The 14603-nt window shown below is 40.2% G+C and overlaps 1 protein-coding gene across 1 annotated transcript in view; it reads left to right on the forward strand.

Annotated features, from left to right (window-relative positions):
- man1a2 (mannosidase, alpha, class 1A, member 2) overlaps positions 1-14603 on the forward strand; it is a 174035-nt gene that overhangs the window by 86709 nt on the left and 72723 nt on the right. The window contains exon 5 of the mRNA XM_085766047.1: positions 2775-2893. Coding sequence (XP_085622173.1) covers positions 2775-2893 — 119 coding nt within the window. The remainder of the gene's footprint in view (positions 1-2774; positions 2894-14603) is intronic.

Genomic DNA, 14603 nt, shown 5'->3' on the forward strand with positions numbered 1-14603 from the left:
GTTTCAGTGCAGTGAACAAGGCAGGAGGCGGGACTTGACTACATAACTACCAATCATGTATTTTGAAAGGAAATCGGCCAATCAGCACATTTACTTTTGTCATATTTTACATTTTATTGCATTATATTGCACTTTTATTGCACATTTAATTACCTTGGTCGTTTCTGTATGTTTTATTTTGTTCAATATTTAGTCTAATTTAGATGTTTCATTTTGTTCTTTCTCTCTCCTACGTGTTTGGAGTTATTATCTGATTACACATAGGAAGCACTGACTGTGGTTATCTACTATACAAGTTGAAACTTCATAATTAAAGTATTTGAAATAAAAATTGGCAGATCATTGGGGTCATCCCTTAAAAAAAATGACAGATACGCTTCACAATAATGAAGGCGAGGGAAACATTTAATGGGACAAACATTAAAGTGAATCATTTAATGAAACTTTTACAAATGATAACGTGAAATAATAAGGTACATAACTAAATTTATTCTAATAAAATGTCCAGGCTGAAGGACAAAGATCGACTGACCTGTTAATTGCCTTTTAAATAAATTCTCCATTTGTAAACGATGGTCAAATCTCCCCACCTCGAGGGGAGGACGCGTTAGTGACGATACCTTTTCAAAGTCTGTAGTATTTAAATCAGCTTAACATTAATGGCTGTGCACCATTAGGAGATAGTAGCAGCCCCAGAGCTGGAGCTAGAGAGCTGCTGACCTCAGCTGTGGTGGCATTACAAAGATAAACAGTGGGAGTACAACAGTGAGTGAAGCACCAACAGGACTTGAGGAGTTGTGGCTTAATTAAAGGAACAGAAAGTAACATTTTATTTCTGTGGTTCCCCAAAATAATCACACATTTACAGAGGTGGGGGTGGAGGGGTGGAGTTTTTCTGGCTTCTGCTTTAATTTGGACTCGTCCTCTCTCTCCTGCTTCACATTCGTGACCAGATTCACAATCCACACTCAAAACCACAATGTCCTGATCTTCAAACCGTGACGCTGAAGTGACTGAGGCATATTATCGCTTTATGATGCTATTTTACACTGCGCTAATTAGCTTACTGTCCCATCTCCGCGACGAGGTATTAATCTAATTGACTAGACTTGTGTAATTAAGTTGGACTTCCTGCTTGTCACAGAGGCAGGCTGTCTGACAGAGGTTATATATCAAATAATGACTGACAAAAACATTCACTTTAACCTTGATCCACCGGAGATGACAGAGCAGTCCTCACTTTTACTGCAGTTTGGAGTCGTGTGGAGTTCACACGAGGTTCACACGAGGAAATGATCAACATGCACCACAAATAAATTGAGATTTTTGCATTTTAACTACAGGAAATTGTTTTATTTTTATGTTACTTTTAATTGAGAAGTCAATGTCCTCCCTCTGGAAGTCTCAACCACGTCTGAGTCTGTACCAGTCAAATCACTGATCAAACCCACCTGTTCAGAGCTGCTGTTTAATTTCTTAAGATGCTTTTCTCTATTTCATAAATGTTATTAATGTCTTATGATGTTTTCTTTTGCTCTTTCATGATAGATGGAAAGTATTATGTAAATAAAATGCATTATTATTTGAAAAGTACTTTGAAGTAACTTCAGCTATAAAATGGCACCAAACAAACAAAACAGACTTGATTTGATTCCTCTGAGTTGCAATAGATATTATTAAAGGGATAGTTCAACATTTTGGCAAATTGGCCCATTACCACAATCCCTATAGTTTTAGGAGTAGGTTCGTTACCTTTAATTCTTGGTGCAAGCTATTTTTAGAACGGCGGAGCAGAGCCGTGAGCTGCTCAGAGCTAAGACTATAGGGATTATGGTAAATGGGCCAATTTGCCAAAATGTTGAACTATCCTTTTAAAGTACTGGTAAATAAGATAAAATCTGATTTTCTTGACATTGGCTATTATTTTAATAAGTTATAGTCAGTAATGTTCGGTTTCCTTGTGTGTGTTTCCTCTCTCTTCACTTACTTACACCCGTTCACCAGCTCCTCTGGTGATGCTGAGAGCAGTGGAGGAGGAGAGAGAGGATTCTCAATACTTCAGAAAAGAGAAAGTGAACAAATATCTAGGTGACTGGAAGAGTCTGAAATGAGAAGAGAAGGAGTTTAATAAACATACAGTAGAAATAGGAGGACTAAACAGAGTCATTGTGATCACTCAGTGTTCCTCCAGTCACCTCATGTCACAGCGCCTCATGCTGGTCGGGGGACAACACTGCACAGATGTTGTGATTCACGTCATGTTGTTATGACTTTATTTATTTATTTATTTATTTACTTTTATTTAGAGGACAGTGCACATTAATTGACATTTTTGTGACTGCCGGTGTCAGCCAGAGGCTCATTTACAGCTGTAGTCCTCTGGCATGACGTTGAAAGGACCTCAGGCCTTCCCAGTGGTTTGTCAAAGACTCAGTTGAACACGACTCAACAGTCGCTCAACAGCTTTTTCAGTGGATTTACATTTCCTGCCTGTTTCCACGGCTCTGTTTCTGCTTGACGTGCGGTGAAAGTTTTTAATTGTATATATTTAAATCATGTATTAAAATGTCTGAGTAATTTCTTCATTTTTCCAGTGCAACAGATGTGTTGGTTTTCTCCTCCACAAATGAGGCCCATTGTGTTTGTGTGATTAGTTTTCCACTCATAACTCCCACAGGTGCAGGGTTTTTTCCTCTGAAACAAATTGAGCTGGTGCGTGACTGGACAAATGAATCTAATTTCTCCTGTTTGTTTTAACCGTGTCTCCTGTGCAGGTAATTCCCAGCTCGGGGCGACCATCGTGGATGCTTTAGACACGCTGTACATCATGGGTCTCCACGAGGAGTTCAAGGACGGTCAGGAGTGGATCGAGCAGAATCTGGACTTCGGTGTGGTGTGTACATGCTTCACTTTCACTTTTTTTTGGTTTTTTTTAAAATAAAACAACTGAGCAGTAACGACGCTGCACCAGATCTGTCAGATCAAAACTGAAGGGAACTACAAACAGAAGCTGCAGCTAATTCACTGTTTGTTCATCGTTCAAATGCAAATGTCAGACGGGTAAAAACTGATGTTTTGATTTGGATGAAAAAAAAACCAAACAGACATTTTTATTTTCCCCGTTTCCTCGAGTTACACAATTACTTGTATTCAAGCTTCTTTTTATTTCAGTTCTACAAATAATATTTTACGGAACGGTTGTTCAACAACAGCATAGGCAGTTTTTGGGGCATTCACTTATACTTCCTGTGATAATTGAGAGATATATGATGTTATATGATGTTATTGTTTAGAGGAAAACAACAAGATGCAAAAATTAGGTATATATAAAATACTAGAACATATATGCAAACTAATGGACACACAAAACACACTTATACAAATATATATTCATGTGATACATCTACTGTATAATTATTGATATACACACTTAAATACCATTATAATACTGACATCAGTTGTACAGTAGAAATATGAATATATTGGAGACCTTTCTGCATTTTTAACATCATCTTTAAAGTTATTAATTCCATAATATTGCTCTTTTCGTCTCTTTGTTTCTACCGGTCAAAATGGCTTCTTTTTTTTTGTCTGAACCAAGAGACCGTTATCATTTTCTTGGCAACTAGACGAAAGACTCTTGATTATAAAATCTTATTTTTACTATCTATATTCTGTGGTAAGAGTCCGAATTTAAAGTCAGAGGAATCTAGGGGCAATCATTTTTTTTATTTGCATACTTTTATTTCTATTTAATATTTTTTGTTATTAGTCGTCTAATAACCAGTTTAGCAGATGTTCAAAGTGAGACTCTATTTGTCCTGTAGGAAACCTCCAGTTGATGCAGCCTTGAAGCTCGGATTTAATGGAACATTATTGCAAATTAATATTTCAGATAAGAAATGAATAGTGCTGTTATTGGCTTAATTCCCTGTTGAGTGTCCGTTGACTCTCGTTACTCTTCTTCCTCCGTCTGTTTCTCTTCCTCCCTCCCTCTTCCTTTAACAACCTCCTCTTCTCCTTCTTCTTGTCCATCACGTCTGCTGCTCTGCTTATTTATTTCTGTTTCCATCCTCCTCGCCCATTACCAGCTTCTTTCTCCCACTTTTCACCCGTCCGTTATGTCAGTCTACCCTCTACTCTGTTATTTTTTCTTTTTTTCTTTTTTTTAACCGTGCTCCTTCTCACAACCCACCGTCCTCACCCGTCTTTATTATCTATTTCTGTCTTTACTGAGGCTATTTCCTTCTGTTTTACTTTATAACCTCTTTGTACCAGTTTACTGTCCCCACTCTCCCCCCTTTTTTGTGACATTTAACAATCACAATTTTTTATATCTGTCCATCTATTCATCATCTGCTCTATCTCCTCTGAATTTCCCCGGAGAACAATCTTCTCTTCGTCTGCTCTTCCCTCCCCCCTCCTGTCTTTCTTTTTTTTATTATTATTTCCTTACTTTCTGCCTGCACCGATGTCGACGCCCGGGCTTGTTAGTACCCCGACTGAGGCAATCATAGGGCATGTAGCAGGTAGGCAGAGGGCGATCTAACAGTCTGACACTCGGAGGGCTAATTAACCTCGGGATCACTGTGGTGGAGCAGTGGACAGAGGGATGGAGGGAGGAATTTGGGCTGGAGAACAGGGAAGAAGGAAGAGAGGAAGAGGAGAAAAGTGTAGAGTGAATGAATAAAGGACGTGGAGAGACGACAGCAAGGTTAAACGAAGAGGAGGAGGAGGAGGAGGCTGTTAACAGTCACCACATGTCGTAACCAAGATGCAATTTATTGATATTTTCAGAGTAATGTGGGCTCCTCAGAAAAGCCATCGGTTGGTTGTTCACATGGTTTGGTGTTTCCCACACGGTCGGTTTATGTGTCTGTGTATGAATGGATGGAGGAGAGCGTCGGTGTTAAAGGGAGTTAACACACAAGAGCCGTGTTGAAAAGACAATGGCTACAGGTTGATCCTTATTATAATTAGACACATTTTGCTCTATGAAGCGTCACAATCAACCAACTGTTGTCATCTACAATAAGCTCTGTAATCGTAGATATGGACATATAACCACAGACTTACATTAAATACTGAAGTAAGCAACAAACCAAGGCTGAAAAATAAAGCCAACACTCAAGAACCATAAAGTGCACTGGTTTGAATGAGAGTCACTCCCCACTGACTCTCATGTTAACATGTTCAGCTTAATGTTTTCAGCCTGGTTATAAGGCCACTCATTTTAAACACTTTGAAATTCGACATTTCAAATACGATTACTGGAGGATATTAGAAGAGTTTTTTTATTCTTTAAAAAAAAAAAAAAAAAAAAAAAATCCCACTGCAAATCAAGGTCAGTGAAGGTCAGTTACCATATTTGGTTCTTCACCCTTCAGGTGAAATTAAAAAGATTAAAAACCACATAGATATAATTAAAGGAACAGATGTGTAAAAAAAAACGTATTTAATTACTTACCTTAAACTTAAATTCCTTAGCACTGGATGTGATGACTTGCCCGATAAATGGATTTAAAAAAAAACAGTTTGGGTTCAGTTCAGCTAATTTCTACCTTAGTGACACCTGTTCAGAGGGTTAGTTATTATATCACTCACTTGCTTGCATTTTATTAAGGCATGAAGTTTTACATAACTGTCCAGTTACATATTCCTGACATGAATCAGCAATTTTAGGATTTAGCTGTGAGTTTGGCGGCAGTGGAGCAGCCCACTCTGAGCTTCAAAACTGTGCTGCATCTTGTTTTTGTGTGATTTCTGAGCTGATTCTTGGACATTTATTCACAAAAGAACAGTGTAAATCATACTGATCTAATGTTTTGACAGATTTGACTGAGTTACAGATGAAGAAGGGAGATATTTTGTCATAAATTTTGAAGGTTAGACGTTGTTTTCTCCATATCATTCTGGGTGTGTTTAACGATTCCTCTGAGCCGAGTGTAAAGAGAGGAAGTACATTATGGGCTGATAGAGTAAGGCAGTGAGAGAGAGACAGAAGATAAACCTTGGATGAAGATTTAGATGGTGGTGAGTGAGTGGATGCAGGTCAGGGAGAAAGATCAAGGTAGATTACATGTAATGGGAAACGGGGCCATTTTACAGTTATCGGAGCCAACAAACAGTGATGTAATGCAGACAGGAGCGACAGTCAACACATTCTCCTGACAACAGCCACGTCTGGATTCATTAAATAGAAGTGTGTAAGTGAGGATCTGGCACCAAACAAAGTGGGGGTTTCTATATCACAGGTACCTGCCGGAGCGCCCGGTGTAATAAAACCTGCACCAGTGATAACAAACAGTGACGGGCCGGTTGCCTTATTAAAAAGTGAAGAATTATTTAAAAAAAAGTATAATAATAAAAGAAATGACAATGACAGGAATATGAGACAAGGAGGATAAATTGTGCTTGAGTCGAGTCTTGAGGAGCAGCAGACAAGAGAAGCTCTTCGGTTACACAAGAGGGAGATTAGACGGTGAAGAGGGAGGAGGAGGAGGAGAGAGGAGACAATGAAGCTGCTTGGAGCTCCCGTTAATGGCATAAGAGGAGGAGGAGGGGGGCGTGTCACTTTTTTCATTAGCAGCTCTTGGTGTGATGCTGTTATTCCTGCATGCATTAGCTCACAGCTACTGTAACACTAGCCATGTTGACATGGACTCAAATAATCAGAATAAAATAGGAATAAATGTCGATCCGAATAAAACTGTGTCATGTAAACACGTCGATTGGAAAATTTGAAATCCGAACGGGCTCATTCAGAAAGAAATTTCTTTCCGATGAAGATGGGCGTTTCGTGCCAGTCGATATTCGGATCAAGATCCATGTAAACGGTTAATCTGATCAAGTTTCTGTGTCTGACCTTCATCCACTGGCTCCTGTTTTTTGTTTTGTTTTTTTCAATTAACTGCTGTTATGTGAGGGCAGGAGAAGTATACACTGCTGTGCTTGCAGCTTAATTACAGAGAAAACCCAGAAACAAAAGTAACATTATATAGATCCATTGGACCATATCGTGTGGATTTGAGCAGAGGAGGCAACAGGCACGTAGCACACTAGCACAGGGAGAGGGGCGGAAGGAAAAGCTTCTTCCTTTACTGTTTTCAACAAATTTGACCAGCAAAACTTCACTGCGCATGTCACAGTGAATTTATTCTGATTAACTGCTTGATTGGATCAATTTATTTCACGTCCATGTAAACAGTGAAGCTGAATGATTATAATCTGATTGTAGAAGAAATGCACATTTCTTTTACACAAGTATATGGAAGAAGAAGCATGTTAATAGAGGATGATAAGGGTTAAATTTATATAAACTGTAGAATAGCGTTGATTGATATATTGTAACTAACTTAGTATATGGTATAGAGGGTAAAGATTTAGTTATGGAGATAGCTTATATATTTATATTTATATTAATGATGATATGTATGTAGTATGTATTTATTTTGGTTATATAGATATTTATATAGAATATATTTTTGTAATTATATACTTATATGGATAATGATTTAGTATATATTTAATTTTGTAATTATATATTTATATAGATATTTATTAAGGTTACACATGGTATATACTTATATAGGTCTATTATGTACTGTAGTTAGGATGTATAGTTGCAAACCAAAGAGCAGATAAAAGGGGTGGGAAATTAAAATAAGTATTGTACTTCTTATCACTTCCTTTTTCGAACAATGTGCGGTGTTTTGTTATGTCTTAGCTCTTTATTTTAATATTTTGTTTGGTTTTTCTCTTTTTTTCTATCTATTGTATGTACAATAGTTACATACAATTTCTTTTATTTTTATTTTTAAACATGTTCGGAAATAAAATACATTCATTCATTCATTCATTCATTCATTCATTCATTCATTCATTCACATGTAAACGTGGCTACTCATGAAAGGTTAAACTAACTCGGGCTCAATCTGAGCAACATGGCCGTGGCTTTACTCCGGCTTTCGCTCCCCCCTCACCCCCTTTTTTTTTGACTAAACAGGTAATTCCCGGCTCATAGGGGAGCAATATATTCCAAGCCTGCAGAGGCCTGGCGGCATAATTGGCAGCAAAAAGTGTTATTAAGCTCGGCCCTCGTAAAAAAAAAAAAATCAAAGATTTGCTGAACCCAACGGGTGCAGCCGTACCCAGGCTGCTCACAGCTCTGAGGCTGGAATAAGGGCATAGTGTGGATTTCCATTTAGGAGATTAAACACATCACTCTTGGTCAAGTTCAATCACTCCTCCCCTGCGTGTGTATGTGTGTGTGCAAGTTCCCAAATGTTACACTGAGTTTAGCTGCAGCTGTTGTGTGTGTGTGTGTATGTGTGTGTGCGTGCACGTCGTCCACATTGAGGGAAGTTTGACCTTTGAAGTGCGGATGTTTTTTTTTTTTGCCTGTTTCACTTTATCAGCTCCTAGTTTTAAGATGAAGACTGATGAGTTTGGTATTTACAGAAGTGCATGAACAGTTTATACGAGTGGCCTTCAACCTTCATTTAGACGACAGTTAGAAGATTTAGATGATGTTTTTAACTATTTTTTGAATTGAACAAAACAATCTTTATTGTCATTGCACTGCAGTGCATCATAATGAGATTAAAACGAATATCACAATATAAAACAAAAACATACTGACACGTGATATGAATAAAAACAATGCTGTTATGAATATAATAACAGTACTTCTGAGAATATCATTTCCTAAATGAGTAATAAATAAGAAATTGCACTGAAAACATATTAATATGAAAGTATTTTTCATCTTTCGTTGTTTTTCTTCTCATTTAAAGAAAACATCTGTGGCAAAAACTAGAGAATTAAAATGGATAACAGGAAGAGACAAGAGAGTCAGGAGGCAGATGGTGAATCAACAAGTGATTAATCTTGTCTTGTTTTCACTTCAGTCCTAAATATATTTGATAGCAAAATGTTGATTTCCTATTGTATTATTATACCCGACAAGGTAGTTGCTTATATCCAGGAACATGCTGAAACACAAACGTCTCATAAATGTTAATCAAACGAGATAAATGTGAACGAGCCAACGTCAATTTTTTACAGTTTGGATCCAGTTAGAGCCAAACCTATGCAAATAATTATCTCCTTCTCACTGGCGTCCAAATTAGCTTGATCGTTGATCCTCTCTCTCTCTCTCTCTCTCTCTCTCTCTCTCTCTCTCTCTCTCTCTCTCTCTCTCTCTCTCTCTCTCGTCTAGTATCCGAGTCGTCAAAAGCACAGTCTTATGTTTTTCAACAAAAGTGCACACGGTGTTTTCTGTGTTTATGTTTGTGTGCCACCCTCGCTCCGACACCTCTCACTTTCAGCCGCCCACCTGCCGCTGCCGCTGCCGCCACCTCGCACCCCCAGCAGCAGCAGCAGCAGCAGCAGCAGCAGCAGCAGCAGCAGCATTAACAGCAGCAGCAGCATTAACAGCAGCAGCAGCAGCAGCAGCAGCATTAACAGCAGCAGCTACAGCAGCAGCAGCAGCAGCAGCAGCATTAACAGCAGCAGCAGCATTAACAGCAGCAGCAGCAGCAGCAGCAGCAGCAGCATTAACAGCAGCAGCAGCAGCAGCAGCAGCATTAACAGCAGCAGCAGCAGCAGCAGCATTAACAGCAGCAGCAGCAGCAGCAGCATTAACAGCAGCAGCAGCATTAACAGCAGCAGCAGCAGCAGCAGCAGCATTAACAGCAGCAGCTACAGCAGCAGCAGCAGCAGCAGCAGCATTAACAGCAGCAGCAGCATTAACAGCAGCAGCAGCAGCAGCAGCAGCAGCAGCATTAACAGCAGCAGCAGCAGCAGCAGCAGCAGCAGCAGCAGCAGCAGCAGCAGCACATCCACCAGCTCCAGCACTAATGAATGATTAAATAGCTGCCATGTCAGGTTGAGCCAAGCAGTGAGTCATTGTTTGAGTCTCCAGTGTCCTGGTGGGGCCCCCGCACTGCAGCGCGCTGCCCTGCGATGATGAATGTGTCGGCATGAGGTCTGCGTCCAATCCACGGCCCCGGTCCAGAAGAATCCGCCGAATTAATGGACTTCTCGTTAACTGACGCATTAATAAACTCGCCCCCTTCACCTCCGGTTAAATCGAGGATCTGATCGGGGAGACGATGCGGCAGAGATGGAGGGATAAATTAACGCGATGCTGTCAAAAGGCCCCGGTTTGATGAACCAGATTTAATTACACAGGAGGAAGAGTGTGGTTATAAAAAACAAAACATCATCATCAGCACTTTAATGTTACACACGACACATGAGGAGCTGCAGAGTTGTCTTTCACCGTGAGTTACACACAACACTGTTTATTTTTCATGACACTGCTGAGCTTTCATGGTCCTGCGCGGTGAGAGCTGTCATGTTTGTCATGTTTAGACGCCCCCACCTCCTCCTCCTCCTCACCCCTTCCTCTCCTCTGCTTTTACACTTCCCCTGCAACATTTAGCTGAATGTGAGAGATGTTTGACAGTGACTTCCTCAGCCTCCTCTGCTCCTCTCTCTCTCTCTTTTTCTCTCTCCGTCGTCACCTGGAAACAAACTATCCTGTTTTTTTTTATCCTCCAGTGAAAGATTTGAACCAAACCGTGTGTTCGACTACAAGTATGCACACACATACGCACATTCACACACAGTGAGTGAATAAAAGATAATAAATAAATCGGTTGCAACCTCTGGAGGCTACACCAGCAGATACAAGATACCATGTATGATTTATATACAGGGTTTTTTTTATTTTCTTTTATAACGGCTGAATGCTGAAGGTTTTATTGTGTATTGGCCTCCGATGTAGCATCACTTGTTGCTGTGAGTTCTTTTCAACACAGCGGGCTGTCGATAAGTGAGCAAGGCTCGAAGGAAAAACGTAGAAGAAGAAGGTCGAACTGTGCTCAGCTACTGATATTTACAGTTTTAAATACCGAGCAATGCATCAGTTAGTTGGATTATTGATCGGTCAGCAGCATGTGGTTCATCGGGTCACGCTTTTTTACTTCTACAGTATATTTCTTATTCTTATAAACATTCTACATTATTACTGATGTTTCTCCACCACATCCCCTATACACACTCGCCTGCAGACATACTGTAGGGTTGGTTCAGTCATCCCTAAATCATCCTCCTGCACCTGACATTTTATTAAATACCTACCTTCTCACATTTTAATATGTTTGTTGATGTTTCAGGATCTGAAAACATCAGTCTGACAGTAAATCAGGGATAAAATGGCTGCTCTGGCACAGGAAGTAGAGCAACATTAATACGAGCAGCTGTAACATAACAAACAAACTTTAGCCACGTAATTAGAGTGAATAGAAACATGCACACGGATAAGGAAATGTTCAGTTCCATCACAGGTGACTAAAAGAGACTAAATAATCCCAAAAAATTGCAATACCGAGTAAGAAAAATACTGTACATTACCACTTCATAACTAAAGATATCAGTAAACCAGTTTTCTCTGTTGTAATCCATTACTTCTTTCCACTAGACTATAAGTTGAATCAAGGTTTGTGTGGTGTCTTGAACGGGTCCATGCAACACTGGTGTGTGAGTGTTTGTATCTGGTAGCGAAGCACTGTATCATCGTGGTGTGTGCCGAGCAAAGAGCTCTGAGTGGTGGATGAGACCGGGGGAAAAACGATGTAAGTGCAGTCCATTTACCGTTTAGAGAATAAACGGTAAATTGAACAAGTCTCGGTCGTAGCTCAGCAGTGAACTCGGATCACACCGGATCGTCTCTGTTCACGGCGCCGTCACTTAAGGCGAGAGTCCCTCACTTTATCTCCATCACCTGTCTCTGTTTCCATCACAGAGAGGTTTATGGTTTGTTTGTTGTGATCAATTATTTATCGTATGCATGGGGGAAAGAGCAAAACACATTTAAAGTGTAGTACGTCAAGTATTATTCTATGTAAGTATGTAGCTCCATCCACCAGCAGGCAATGAGGAAAATATACTAAATAATGATAATAATAGTTGTATTACCATAATTAAGAGATTAGTTACTGTAATTAATTTAGGGACAGGACAAGATAAGCTTCTGAGCCATACTGTATCGTTTTATATCTATATTATTATTATATTTTTCCAGTGTAAGATCAATTCATTTTATGTCTTAGTCTTGTTCAAAATAAAGGAGAATAAGAAAGTAAGAACATCAATTAAAAAATGTTTTAAAACATTCAACACAAAAAAACCTGTTGAATTTATGAATAACTTCCAGAAGAGAAATATTGGAGAAACTGAATATGGAGAATTTTGGCACGTGTTCAATTAAAGGTGATTATTGATTATCATAATTGTTGTGTGTGACAAACATTCAGCTCACACACTTTCCAAGGTTAGTCATAAAAGGAGAAGTTTAGAGTTTATAGCTCTGTAATAAAAGTTACACGTGTGAGGATGATGAGAGTCTGAGGCCAGTGGCCGGCAGTCGGTTGACGTCACGTTGGTGTTAGTATCGGCTCGGCTTGCTTGGAACCTCGTGAGAGGCGTTACCAAAAAAAAGTACCAGGTACCAGGTACTATCTGTAGTGAAAAGGGGGGGAAAAAAAACCGAGTCGAGCCGAGTAGAGCTAGTGGATAAGGGCCAAGAGAGAAGGTCGTTTGACAAATCTTTGTCTTTACTGGGCCGTACAGTGGACATTAATCCAGAGGAGAAGGTTGGTACAGTTTGTCCTTCATAGCTGTGTGGTGACGGAGGATCAGAGCACTCAGGGGGGGGGGGGGGGGGGGGCTCTGTCGTCCTATTTCGTATCAAAACAATCCATTAAAAATCAAACTTCTCATCTGGCGCCGCTCTCACGCGTCGTTGCACGGTCTCCGTCGCTCCTCGCCGCGCGCTCCGTTGTTCACCGCAGGTGTTTTCAAACCGGCGACTGTTTTACAGCTCCGCCGCTCATTGGGGGTTTTGTGCTCCTAAACTGCAGGTTGTAAATGGATAACAAGTGGGGCTGACTGACAGACTGGGAGCTCCACAGATGGATGCTGCACAACAAAGCTGGCCTTCAGCTTTTACGAGAGCTTCCTGTCCCTTCATCACTCAGCTCAACGCGACAGCCACTCAGCGCCGCACCCACTCCGCGACTAGCAGCTCCTGCTGTTCTGCTGTTTGCTCCGGCTCTTTCATTCCACAGATCAATTGTACACTTCAAAAAAAAAAGAGAGAGAGAGAGAATTCAAGTTGTTCTCTGTTTGACAACATTGGATGTTAAAAGGAAACACTTTAAAGTTGAATGGAGGTTTATACGCCGTCTGACACCGGTGTCGACATGATGAATGGTGGCTGAAAAGTCTCCATTGCTGCTACTTGCATCATGTAAAAAAAGAAAGATCTGGGACTAAAGGTCGTCCTGTTATCAGTTTAATGTAGCTGAGTTTTCCTGCTGTTATGTTTTATATAGGAATAAAAACATAGATAATTTTCCAAAGTAAATGTACGCACAAGAACATTTGACCTGTATAAATCAGATCAACAGTCTGAACATCTGTATAATATAGTAGTTGATCTGACTTTTAATGGTGGAGACAGAAGTCCTAATTTACTCTGCAGCCTCAGTGAGCTCAGTGCAGCAGCACATGGACCAGTTCTTCATCTGAGCAGAACAAGACGGTGAAGTTACAGTCTTTTGGCCATTTTTCCTTTATTTTGATAGGACAGGAGAGACAGATGGAAAGGTTAGGAGGAGAGAGAGAGAGGAGTTGACATGCAGCTTACCGTTGGCTGCTGCAGTTAGGACAAAGCTCACATGAAACAAACTCTTCTCAGTGAGCTCAAATTTTTAATTGAAATGCTTTAATCATTTCAACATAGAAAGAAACTTAAAGAGGAACTCTACTACATTTTTTACCTAAATCAAACAGCTTCAGAGTAATTGTGCTGGTTAAATAAATGACTTGTAACTTGTTCCAGGGAGAATGGAGGCTCTCTGCCTTCGACACAGCGTCTCTTGGCTGAAAACCAACTTTGTTAAATCAGCGCCTCCGACCCGGTGTCCCAGCTCTCGTCTCTGCGGCACCGTGACAGAAACGCACCCTGTAAACAGTAATCTGTTGTTTATGACAGATAATACTACGCAAATATACACATTGTAACATCATATATGATAAATAACATCATCCACCGTCCCATGGATTGATTTCTCGCCGGCTTTGTTGAAAACAAATACACATGGCCAGGAGGGAGGGTTAGCAACATAGAGGAAAAACGATCAGCCTAGCATAGTTCCCCTTTAAACAACACAAGTCACACTTTCCAGGTTGAACATTCACAATAAATTCACAGAGCAGAAACAAAAATGCAGACTCTACCCAAAAAGATAATCATAATAACTTCAGACCAGATCGTCCACCCATTCCTGGAGGAGAAAAAGATTGATTGAGATATATGCACTGTTGGACGAAGTGGGGGTGGAGCAGAGAGGAGTCACTTGGACTCTCTGCTCAGCTCAACTGCACACAGGGGATCTACTGTGGAGGGGAGGCTCAGCTCCAAGTAACACTGGTACTGTACATTATCACACACTCTCTGACGATGTGCAAAACCATTAGAAGTCAAGGTCGATCGTAGGTGGTGCTGCGCTCTTTGCAGGTGAAGCAGCTTT

Source organism: Trachurus japonicus, chromosome 21 (assembly GCF_045865225.1).
Source record: "Trachurus japonicus isolate A0001 chromosome 21, Traja_1.0".
In the NCBI taxonomy this organism is placed as follows: Eukaryota; Metazoa; Chordata; class Actinopteri; order Carangiformes; family Carangidae; genus Trachurus; species Trachurus japonicus.